A 12,582-nucleotide genomic window follows, 5' to 3' on the forward strand; every position below is an offset into this window, starting at 1 on the left:
GAAAAGAAAAGAAAAGAAAAGAAGGTGAGGACTTTACTTGCTGTTGTAGTTCCTATAGCAATCCAGAAGACCTAATACTAGGTGCTCCTGCAGAAGAGGCTGGATGTGCAAGGGATTCAGCATGATGTCTTTGATCTGCAGACTGCATGCCCTGGGGCACTGATGAGCTGTGCTAAGAGGTGCAGTATTGGCATAAGGGGTTGTGCTGTTGTTAGGCAGCTTGACAGTGGGATGAGTGGGATGCTGGGTGTGTGGGTGGGATGCTGGGTTTAGGAACCTGCACAGATGGTGATCACAGGTCTGTTTTCTGTGCTGTGTCAGTGATAGAGAGGCAAGGAACAATCTGCTGGGGCAGAGGTCCTCTGTGCTCAGCATTTTGGCACATCTCAGGGTGCTACAAGGTGCAAACTGTGGCTGCTGTTTGTCAGGAGGTTCATCATCCTCCTTTGCAAGCAAAACTCTCTTCTCCTTTCTCCTCCAACAGACAAATTTACTAATGTTATTGAGACTTTCAAATGGGAGGTTTTTAAAATCCAGATTCATCTTCTGAGGAACACAGTTCAGTGGGCATGGAGGTGGTTGGTTGATGGTTGGATCTTTTCTGACCTAAATGAATCTATGATTCTTCAAGCAATGCTCACATTGCCCTCATTGCTTGTAGATCCATGCATCAAAGTCAAGCATGCACTCAGCTACTCTCTTACAGGAGGTAATTGTCCAGTAAGTATGAAAAGCAGCGTAACTTCATGAAAAACAAGCCATGCTCTAAATGAAAGTCACCTTGTCTAGACTGAAAAGTCCTGATCAAGTGAGAGATGCGTGGATCTACAGGGGTTTGTAGCCACACAGGAGCTCAGGGTCCAGCCCATTGAACTGGCTGCTGTGCTGCCATTTAGCTCTGCTAAACCTGTTGGCTGGATTAAAAAAATCCATTCACTGGTTTCCCAACAGAGAAGCAGGTACATTTGGAGACTTCTGCTGTGCAGGGTTTCGGATTCCCCAGCCAGCTTGTTATGTGAAAGATGGATTTGTTACTTGGTGTGCAGTAATCCAGTCACACACAGAGGCAAGATATTGATTCATTGTAAAGTTGGGCAGGCTTGGGTGCTAGGTGGTCTTCCACAAAGCAACCACACCGCAGGATTTTCACTATGCTCTTTTATACATATTTTCATCACTTGATTCTGCTACAGCCTCTAACCTAAATTGGTCAGTTAAAGATTGGGCTCGTCTCCCTACTGCAGGCTGTTAGTTGTGCTAATGAACTAATTAATTGATTCAAGATTCTCCTGTCTTTAAAGACAAGTTTAGTTGTGGCGCTGTGATTAAGAGTTGCTGTGCTCTAATCTAATTAGATGGCCATCCTGACCTGGATATAAGTTTGTATTTGCTATATCAAAGGATACGCATACAAAGACTTGCACCAGGTTCTTGACTGAGACCTGACAAACCAGGCTTGCACTGCTGCTCTAATTAACATGTTGCATAAAACCTTTATGAAACATCTTTAGGTAGAGCTGGAGGATCTTCACCAATGCCTTTTTTTTTTTTTTTTCCTGTCTGAAATGGGAAAACAGTGGCAAGAAACCAGTTTTGGTCTCCTGTCCTGAGAAGCAGAGTGTGCGTTGACAAAGGACTGTTGGACCTGAGGGTCTTGCTGTGTTCTGAAGTTTGTGATTGAGCTCTCAGCTCTAGCTTGTTTTGTAGGCTGTAGAAATGCCTACAAAGATATTTTTTGCTTATAATTGACTGGAGGAGATAGCTGTACAGCTGGAGGTATTCTCATTAGAAGACAAAATGAGAAGGTGGCCTGACCTAAATAGATCCATATTCTGCACAAACCTGATTCTCTGTTGAGGAATGCACATAACAATAGCCTATTGTTCAGATTTTATGCAATAAAATGAAGAACTTAATTCAGCTAAACAGATTTCTGCTATTGAAAATTTCTTGGGAAGCTTTTGCCTACAATGTTGGGAGGGAAAATCAGTGCTTGAAATACATAGGCTTTTTTCTTTCAGGAAGAGTCTAGACCTGCATTTAAGATGATGAGCAAGCCAGTGCATTATTCTTAGGACTGTCATTATCTGCAATGATTTTGGGCATCGATCCATAATTTCCCATGGTCATTGTCAGAAAGTGACTGAGTATTGAATTCTTTGTTAAGTGTTCTGGGAATCTGTCCATGTGAGAGGCTCTGTCTTGCTGACTTAGGGGTACAGGCCATGGGGGCTGCTGAGCAGGAGGACAAGTTTATTCTGCATCTGCTCACCAGGCCGACAGAATTCATGTTTCAGTCTGAATGTGCATTTAGCCTGACATAAATACTGCATGTAGCCTTGAGCAGCCATAGCTCATAAATAGCTGTGACTGTGTGACGTGTAAGTGTTTGTACTCCTCTCTCCTTACGACTTGGGGAGTAATTTTGGGATAACTCTACGAAAGACAGCGTGTTCCTTAAGCCTTGATGGTTGGTTTGGTTGGCTATGCAGTAGAAGAAAAAAGCTCAAGGAAGGCCTGGATTTAATTCTAAGTGTAACATGACTTAGGCATGAGTCTTTCTGAGCAATGACTGAAATACAAAGCGCTCTTACTTTCCAAGAACTTCAAACTCAAGAGCAGCACTTGTTTTCCAAGGAGCAGCCCTTCCTCAAACTCTCCATAGCCTCTGAGCTGACCTTCTGGGGGCACTTGGCAATGTAAGGTCTGTCCCTTCCCAGAAAGCAGGTCTTGGTTGTGTGCTCAGAGAAAAGAAACTCAAAGGCAACAATGGCCACTGCGGTACTGGTTTTAATAATAGATTAAACTGGACTTGTGCTGGATGAATTGGCTGCCCATTAGCATCTCTGAATTATGCTTAGTTGAAATTATCTGAAGTACTTGGCTTTACTTGTGATTTGGCATTTAAATGATGAATATTAAATGCACGTAGGGAAGGTTTCTATTTGTTAGACGTTGCTTTTGAGGGCTTTGAAATAGAAGGGGCGGTCTGGCTTGGTGCAAATGCCACGTGGTGCTGCTGGGTAGGCCATAGGTTGGGCCATGGGTCACCAGCAATGGTTTCCTGTTACCCATGGCCAAACAGAAGTTGCAGGGAGAGTTGAGTTTGCAAGTAGCCTGTGAGCTGCTTTGAGGTGTCTCTGGTTAGATCCTTGGCCGTGATGGGCTCTGTTCATCATTGTGCTGCTGACTTGCTCTGTGGCCATGTAGAAGGTGCTCATGTGTGTAAAATGCTTGTCCCTGATGAGGTCTGTGCTGTAAATGCCCACTGTGGTTCCCAGGCTAACTGGATGCATGATCCTTGGGTAATGCTTTCTCCTGGTTACTCCATCATAGATCTGACCTTCCTTAGAATGAACAAACATTTCCTGTTTCCTACAGGAGTTGCTTAGACCTAGTTTACATTCATAATTCAAGTTCCAAGCTGTTTAAAATAAAAAAGAGGAGAGATTAGCAAAAATAAATAGGTAGAGTCCCTTGGCCTGCTTGTAATTTCTGACAGTGAATGAGAGTTTTCACGGCGCTGGGCACGCTCATGAATAAAGCAGCTGAGTGAGTCCACGCTATCAGGGGACAGAATGAATTTTTTATTGAGAAGTCCTGTTAGCATATTTATGTATTGATTTGTTGGAGCCGTAAGCCTGCAGATCAAGGCGTAAAACATCAGCGTTTTTGCTTTTTTTCTGTCTTAGTTCTGTGCTTCTTTGGAAAGCATAAGGCTGGAAGAGGGAAGAAACCAGGGGAAGGATTTGGGCTTCTATTTTAATTTGGTTGAATTAACATTATTACTGTGTGCAACAACCGTACTTAGAACACGCTCATCCACAGCTAGCAATATCCTAGGACAATTTAAATGCTGCCAGCATCAAGGATTTTACCAAGAGTCGTCTTTTGCTTTTTGAGTTGATCCCAGTGGTGAATAACTGTGTTCTGCTCCTCTAACTATCCAGTGACCGAGGTGTCGGATGCTCCTTTTGGGGGCAGAGGGATTATCGTTGTTTCAGAACACCACAGATTTTAGTGTTATGAGACTCAAAAGATTTGTGGTTATTTTTTTTCTGATGCCTGCTTGGTCACAGGGTGGATCCAGGCAGTAGCAGTAGGCTTTGAACAAGGTGGATTGTTATTTTCTAACAGTGGTGAAGCAGGCTGACTCATATCCTGAAGGTAAAATGTTGGAGTGCAGTAACTCAGAGGTCTTCTGCGATGAGAGAGGATCTTCTCAGAAGCATTGATTTGGGTATAAATGGGCCAGGGGTGGAGAGAACCTCTTCCCAGACAGCTCATTTGAGCAGAAGTTGCGTTCAGGATTTGGTTGCTTTTAGCCAATGTAAAAAGCTGTGTGGAAGGGCTCTCAGCAGGGTCTCAGAATGATTTTCTTTCAACTGCTGGGCCCCAGGACAAGTGCTGTCACATCCCAAAGAGCCTCCAGAAGGTACTCTGCCGCAAAGTCCACAATCCATTTGGGAATTACCATGAAGATACAGAAGGCACAAATATGATGTATGAAGGAGGAGATTGTCCGATCATTTGCTGTTAGTTGGACCTTGGGTGGGCCTCTGGGATTCCTGAGATCTTGTCCTTCCCAGGACATGTGTGAGACCTCCAGCTCAGGAGTTAGCCTTAGAACATGTGTAAGCAGACAAAATGACGAGATGCAGTTGGTGCTGGTGTGTGGCTCCAAATTTCCCTGCGTCTTGCTGGACTGGGGCTCTTCCATTTGAATCACTCCTGGACCCTAGAGCACCTGAATGGACCTAAACCCACTGTTCCCAAATGGAAGGATGCTCAAGGGGACCCTCTGACTCCCAGTCCAACTCTGCCTCAGTGCATGCAGGAGTGCGATTTGGGCTGACCACTAATGCCATTAACCAACCCATCCTGCTTTTCTCCTTCACACAGACGAGCACACCAGGCAGGTGCTCTGTCATCTGCTTCCTGTGGGTCGTACAACCCCTGAGCATCAATCGGACGTGCATCTCTGTGCCAATTTAATTTTGCTTGGAAGGGTCAATCGCCAGCAGTTCCCCCTCCCTGGCTGTCGTGTTCCTGCAGAGCTCAACACCAGATGCTCTCTGCAAATGGACTGTAACATCTGAAAGTCAGTAACCAAAGTTATTGGACTGACTTTGTGCCAAGGTTTTTATTTAAGCTGTGACTGACAAAAAAAAAAGGAAAAAATATCTTAAAAAAAAAAAAAAAAAAACTGAACGCACCTATCTTGCAGATTCTAATATTTCATATGAAAAACCAGAATGTGGGGTCAGGACTTGAGAGAGAGGACTTACCTCACTGGTTCTCATAGTGATCTACTGGGAAATCTGCGAGCAGCTCTCCTTTCGCCTGCCTGTGACTCTACTTCACATGCTGTAAACCCAAGGATAGGCTTCCCCATGCAGGATGTGCTGATGTTTCTGGCAACTCTCTTATTTCTGAGAGTTGCAGTATTGTAAAAGGTTTGTACGAATCTTTTCAGACCCATTTTGTAATCGTCTTTGTTGAAAACAAAAGATGGAATACAGTACCAGATGTGCTGCTAGGCTTTAGGTTTGAGATGATGTTTTAGGGTGGATTTGGGGCAGATGTGTTTTCTGTAGGAATTTCAGCAGAACAGAATCTAGACTTGGATGCAGACCTTCTTGCACTGGGTGGGCAAAGCTTATGCTTGCCCATTAATGTGCCTTTAAGGACTTTAGATGGCAGGTAGATTTGAGCTTGGACCTATTAAGTTCGTATGAAGCTTATATAACTATTGCCCATCTGTGAGAGAACTTGTTACTTTCTGTAATGGAAGATCAGTGCTTTGGGATACAACATGGGCTGTGCAGCATCCCAGGGAAATGCCTGGATTAAACTTCATTTGAGTCTGTGATGATTGTGTGAGTAGATCAGTCACTAATTCCACAAGCTGAGCTGAGAATGGCCTTCTCAGCAAATTTGTGTTTGCTGCCCTTATAGTGTCTTGTGCAAGGTCTTTCTCTGATAAAAAGAGCTCAGCAGGAGGAATTTGGTGCCTGTAGAAAACGTGCTGGACAAAGCAGGGCTCCTTGAGCTTGTTGTGAGTGCTTTTCATTGCTGTGGTTTTGCTTTGTCCCTGGTAATTTCCGTGTTTGCCTAATCCTAAAAGGGGAAACAGGCAGAAATGAATCAACCAGAAATGGTGTTGCTAATTAACAGGGAAGGAGAGAATTGTGAGAAATCAGATGAAAGGTAAATAAAGTTCATCTCTCAAAGACAGCTGACAGTTTCCCCCAAAGCAAAAGCACTTATCCAAAGGAAGATTGCGCTTTAATTGCCCCAAATAAGCCACGGTCTGCCATTGGTTGAATTGAAGTAAATGAACTCTAGACGTACTTCACATTTTGATTAAAATCATTGTAGGGAGCTGAGGTCTGTTTCAGCTTGGGCTGTATCTGTCAAATTAGATCTCTTCTTTATTGAGCCCTGCTTTGGAAACTTTTCCAAAGGTTCCTATGCTGGTCCATTAATTGCTTGTCTTTCACATCAACAGAATATGCTGAGAGATGGACAAAGATTGTCTTCCTTGGAGAGATGAGAAAATTGCCTCCAGGTTGTAGTTCCTTTCTAAAATGGCTGAGAAAAGAGAGGTGTAAGTAGCAGAATGGGTCCTTGTTTAGAAAAGGCAGATATTTTCCTCTTCTACTGGTATTTAAAAGGGCTGTGGGCAGTGCAGGGTGGTGTCAGCTCTTTTGCTTGCACCAGCTCCAGACTGCACATCCCTCAGCTCTTAGATTCACCCAGACTTTGGCTTCATGTTCACTTTGCTGGCTCTCGGTAGATGTAGCACATGCCCAGATGTGTGGGAATCCCCCAGTTTTCTCCTACGTGAAATAACAGATTTAAGTCCTGTGTTTCAGAATATAGATGTGTTCTGTAATGTAGCTGGAGGAGTGTGGGAATGTGTGGGCAGCTGTGCTGTCTGCTTAGGGAGATTTGGGGGATTGTTCTTTGTTTGACTTGCTCTAATTTTCTGTCTGTAAATCTCCTGAAGCCTCAGGTTTGCCATCTGCTGAACAGAGGCAGGAGCTCCCCTGTTCCCAAGGCTGCGTGTAAACCAGATTTCACGTCATGTTTGTTCATCGTGTTGGGATTCCAGAACCAGGAACCCATCACTGATGCAAACTCTGGAGCATGCCCAAAGAAGGACAGTGAAAGGTCTGGATCACAAGCTTATGAGGAACAACTGAAGGAACTGGGATGGGTCAGTCTGGATAAGAGGAGGCTCAGGGAAGACATTATTGCTCTCTCCAACTGCCTGAAAGGAGGTTGTGGTGAGGTGGGTTCGACCTCTGCTCCCAGTTAATAGTGATAGGATGAGAGGCAATGGCCTTAAGTTGCTCCAGGGAAGGTTCATTTCTTCTTCAGAAGAGTGGTGAGAAACTGGCACAGGTTGCCTGGGGAGTGGTGGAGTCTCTGTCCCTGAGGCGTTCCAGATCAGTGGAGATGAGGTACTGGTGGGGATAAGTTGATGGTTGGACTTCATGCTCTTAGAGGTCTTTTCCAACCTTAATGATTCTAGGACTCTAAGCAATCCTAAAGGAAGAGCACAGGCTTCCCTTCCTTGGTGCTTTGGGTCTCTTTCTGCAGGGGCTGTGACAGTTTTCCCAATTCTGGTGGGAGCATTACTGGCGAGAAAGTGCTATGGAGGGCTTCTCCTCCTACCAAATTCAGCATTTATTCCCTTTGATCAGCCCTGTCTGAAGTCAGAGTTAGGCTGGAGGGCTGTGAGTCCTTGGTGATGCCCCAGCCATAAAATCATAGAATCATTAAGGTTGGAAGGTATTACAAAGGTAATCTAGTCCAACCATCACCTCATCCCCACCATGCTTACTAAACCATGTTCCTCAGTGCCACATCTGCTCTTTTCTTGAACACCTCCAAGGATGGAGACTCCACCACCTCCTTAGGCAGCCTGTAACATGGGGAGCACGGAGCCAGAATTAGGGTCCCCAGAGCACTAACTGATGGGATGGGGTGGGAAAGTGATGGCTGAGCAAGGCTCTGCTGGCATTTGTTGGCTGGGGAAATCCCTGTGCATGGGGATGGGATGGGGCTGGCTGGGGTAGAGCTGCTGCAATGGCAAGGAGCTCCAGAGACATGAAAAACTCATCTTGGGGTTTTGCCTCTGTGTGTGTGTCCTGGGAGGCAGGGTTGTGGCCAGGACTGCATAAAGGAAGGTGAAAGGTAATAGAAGTGCATTTCTGCTCTCAACAGCCCATTGCAAGCAATAGTGTTTATTTCAAATCATACCCTTAAATGAATTAATAGTTAGACACAGCTGCCATCTTGTTAGCATAAAGAGGCAGTGGCCCAACTGTCTGTATTAGTGCTGGCCTTCCCCTGCTGTCAGACAGGTTGCATGAGGCCTGGCTGAAGGAAGCACCTCGTGCTTGGCTGGAGTACGCTCTGTTCTCTTGGCTTTATTGAGAGCTCAGGGCATTAATCTCCCTGCTTGACAGAAATCTTTTAGCTCCTGCATTTGTTACAGATGACAGCGTTCATCCACTGATCTTTGCTGAGAGGTGGCCGTGGGGTGGCTGCTTGAGGATGCTGTCAGTCTGCTTGCTGCTGCATGACAGGGAGAAGAAGGCTCCCAGATTAACGCCAAGGTTGTCCTTTGGCACCCAGCTGTGACCTGGGCTCTCCAGCTGAGCTTTGGGCTCTGGGGTGGCCAATGCAGCAAAGTCACATGGAGGAGCTTAGAGAATTGCAGGGGTGGGTTTAGGCCAGGCTTGTAGAAAACAGAGAGGTGAAAGGTGGGAAACACCTGTAAGGATGCATAAGGCTGCTCATGGTGGGTGAGAAGCAGCTTGCAGATGAGCAGAGGTTGGGCACAGGAAGCTGTGGCTGCTGTGAATTTTGGGAAAAGCACTTGAGTTGCTGGACTGTTTTTACAGGCTTCAGGTGCCTGAGGAACAGATCTCTGCCTCCCTGTTTCTGCCACGACCCTACACTGTCCCTTAGCCTTCCTGTGCCTCAGTTTCCCGCTGTGCAGCACGTCTCCTTCAGGAATTGGATGCTGCCAAGCTTAATGGACATGAGCCATTCATGCCTGTGCCTGGGGCACTCCTGCAGCAAGGCTTCACTTTGCTTTGGGCACTATTGAGGTGCTGCTGGCGAAAGCAGGGGGTGAGCAGCAAGGGAGCCTCTTGCAAGCCGGTGCTTTATCCCGATGTAATTGTGGTACATCGTTACATGTATTTTGTTTCTACTTCTTCCCTGTTGGGTTAGGCCTGCAGTTAGGATCAAGTGGCACTAACAGTCAGCCAGGCATTACTCTGGCAAAATATGTCAGCTGGAACATTAAAATTGATTTTGTCTTTTGGCTCATTCTACTTACTGAGCAAGTCTGGAGCTGGGTCACAGCCTAAGCTCCAGCTGCTGTTTGCAGGGAGGTGCCTGCAGGATTTTTCCTGGAGGAGAAAAGCGTGGCTTTCCTGTCAGCTCCCAGGTTTCATTCACTGAAGCATCTCACTGTGGCAGAGCTGCTGCCGTAAACTCTGCTTGGGTTCAAGAGTGTTCAGCAGCACTGAGAAAGACACTGCGTGTCTGTGAAGGCTCTGCTTTCATGGGAGGAGATTTCTGCTCACCTTTTTGCTGATGTTTTGTCCTCTGGGTTGTTCTGGATCACTCCATGAGAGAGAAGTGACAGAGCAAGGCTCTGCCCTACCCTGAGCATCAGGCAGTCTAGCAAGAGCTCGGAGCAGGGTAGTTAATTAGCTGTATTTCAGCACATTTCATTTTAAAGGCTTTGATCGTGGCATAGAATTGTGGATCTGTCGCCAAGTTTGGGCTTCAAATGAATAAATAAATGATAAACGATCATTTGGCAGCAATGAACCTGCTGCACTCTCTTTGCATGTTTATGTGGTTTCTCTTCTTCCATCTGTTCCCCTCTTCCAGCTCTTCCTTTTGGGTTTCAGCCCCCTTTGTCTGGCCGATGGCAGCTCCCAGCCTTGCTGTGCAATGGGTGACATGAGGGCTGCCACCACAGTCAGCAAAATGAGAATGGAAGCTGGGCTGTGATGACAGCTATTGGAAAAGGCATCAAAATCCCTGTAAGGAGATAACAGGATGAACAGAGTTTTCCTGCCTTTCTGCTCTCGATTTCCCAGCCTGTTTTCTCTTCGTTTATCTGTCTTACAGTGGTTTTGCCTTTGGCAGGGCTGGTAGGTGGCTGAGTTCGTTAGTCCCTGCTCCTCTTGGGTGACCCACTCAGATGGGTATTTCTGAAGATGTTAGCTGTTTGGAGAAAGGCTTGTCATTCATTTGACCTGGAAAAGATTCCTTGAGGAAGGATTTGTGCACTGTATTAGAAACAGCTCAAAGGTATTGATTTGCATCAGTGTTATGAGCGTTATTACCTGCACGAAATGTGATGACTTTGGTCACCCGTGCCATGGGTGCCCTCTATTTATGCAAAGACTTTGAGATGGAATTGAGCACACACAGCTGGAATAGTCCTGCCTGCATCTAATCTGGTTGGATGGGTAGGTCATGCTATTCTGTGCCCACTGCAGGAGGAGGCAGGAGGAGCAGAAATGTAGTTGGGTCTCTGTATTTCTCCCCCTTCTCCCTCCCTTCCACCTGACATTCTCAGATTGCTGCATTTTTCACTCATGAGAGCAGAATTTGCATTTTTTTCTCAGTATGCTGTGTGGCATTTTACTTTTCAGCAGCTCCTTAAAGAGCTCCCTTGTGCTTGGTGAATGCAGAAACTGTCACAAACCCAACCACCCTTCCCTCCCTCTAATCTGGGCTGCTGCTTACTCAGGGAGCTTCAGACAGAGCTTTGATGACAATTCCAAGGTGCTGAGCAAGCAGCTGTGGCATTGCAGTCGCTCTGAAGATGCCTCATTTTCTTGCAGACCTCTTGTCTTTTGCTCCATGTGTGCAGACCCTGGGCACAGTGCCATGCAGCCTGGTTTAGTGGAAGGCTGTGGTTCCTTCCCGTGCTCCAGATGGAGATACTGCACTGATGCTCGGCGTGAGGGAACACAGAGTGGTGGGTAAGGACGAGGATGCTGTAGAAGGTACACAAAGATAGGGTGCTAAAATTTGCAGCGATCGATTTTGGCGCCTTCCAGGGTTAGAGTTAGAGTTACGCCTTGTGCTGGAGCTGAGAGTAAACTGTGGTGCAGGCAGTGGTTCATTGCATCACCTGCAGTTGTATTGCAACTGGTTGCCCCAGCTAACTGATGTATCAGTGGTACACATCCCCATGGAAATCTGAAGGGAATCACCAGTGCCTCCTGCTCTGCAATTTATGGTATTTTGTTTCTGAGGCTCATTAATATTTATTTGTCTCTCTCCTCTTCTCTTGGTTTCCAGACAAACGATGCTGCAGGAAATACCTGGAACTGGCTTTACTTCATCCCTCTCATCATCATCGGCTCTTTCTTCATGCTCAACTTGGTGCTGGGCGTCCTATCAGGGTAAGGCACTAACAGCTTCTTTGTCTCTACCTGGATACCAGAAGGAACAGTGTATTGGTTTTAGCACTGTGGAGAGGATGTAGGTAAAAAAGAGCAGATGAGTGATCTAACATGCTGTACCCTGTCCCCATCTGCCCTTCCCTTGCTGTGGTTGGTTTCTGTGACACTATAGAGCTGTAGGTCACAGGATGAGCTGGTAAGAAATCTTTTGTTGAGATGATAAACTGAGGGGAGGTTGGTTGGATATGAGGAGGAAGTTTTTCACACAGGGTGGTGAGGCACTGGCACAGGTTGCCCAAGGAGGCTGTGGATGCCCCATCCCTGCAGGCATTCAAGGCCAGGCTGGATGTGGCTCTGGGCAGCCTGGGCTGCTGGTTGGTGACCTACACATAGCAGGGGGTTGGAACTGATGAGCACTGTGCTCCTTTGCAGCCCGGGCCATTCTATGGTTCTATGATACGGTTGTATGATTCTGAATCATGACGTGTTAAGTGATCTTCCTCTAATTACGCCAACTTGGGCCTGTTCTGCTGCTGCTTACTCTTGTGCTGCCTTGAAAATCAGTGTTCACGCTGCATTTGGTGCAGCATGGGGAAATAAGAAGCTCAAACAAAAGCTAATTAAAAGATATCAGTTTAAATTTTTTTAATAAACTCACGCAGTTTAAGCCAGTGTCTGGATTTTAGGAGCATCCTGGTCTCTTGATACTCAAATTCCAGGGGTCAGCCAAGGATTCTGCATTTGCTGGCCACAAATGTTGGGTCTGGGCCATTGTGGAGATCAGGCTGCCAGGTTTGAAGCCTAGCTGGAACGCCCCAGCGTCTGTGGAAATTTGATCTGCATTTAACAATCTGACTCATCTTAGTGATTTGTGAGCTCTTAGACTGTGGCACCTCATTTTGCACACAATTTCTTCTTTGCTTATCCAGGTGATCTCAATTACGAAGGTCTGTAAAGATGCAGATTTATTTCTGTCTCTTGGCAGCTGAGGAAGAGAGAAAAGAGTTAATGTTGTTAACTGATAAATGCCTTTTGGTGCTGCACGTTTGCTCTTTAAGTTACTAGAGAAAGAAAATCATTTTCTGAAGAATAGATTTGTGCTTAAGTTCAACATTTTGTTAGAGAT

At 46.0% G+C, this 12,582-nt stretch overlaps 1 protein-coding gene across 2 annotated transcripts in view; it reads left to right on the top strand.

Annotated features, from left to right (window-relative positions):
- LOC306953785 (voltage-dependent N-type calcium channel subunit alpha-1B-like) overlaps nucleotides 1–12,582 on the top strand; it is a gene marked incomplete at both ends in the record, with an annotated part of 257,528 nt that overhangs the window by 108,018 nt on the left and 136,928 nt on the right. For both annotated transcript variants that reach the window (XM_079544765.1, XM_079544766.1), the window contains one exon: nucleotides 11,353–11,456. In XM_079544765.1, the coding sequence (XP_079400891.1) occupies nucleotides 11,353–11,456 (104 nt within the window). The remainder of the gene's footprint in view (nucleotides 1–11,352; nucleotides 11,457–12,582) is intronic.

The sequence above is a fragment of the Tetrao urogallus genome (genome assembly GCF_951394365.1).
Source record: "Tetrao urogallus genome assembly, chromosome: 19".
Lineage (NCBI taxonomy): Eukaryota > Metazoa > Chordata > Aves > Galliformes > Phasianidae > Tetrao > Tetrao urogallus.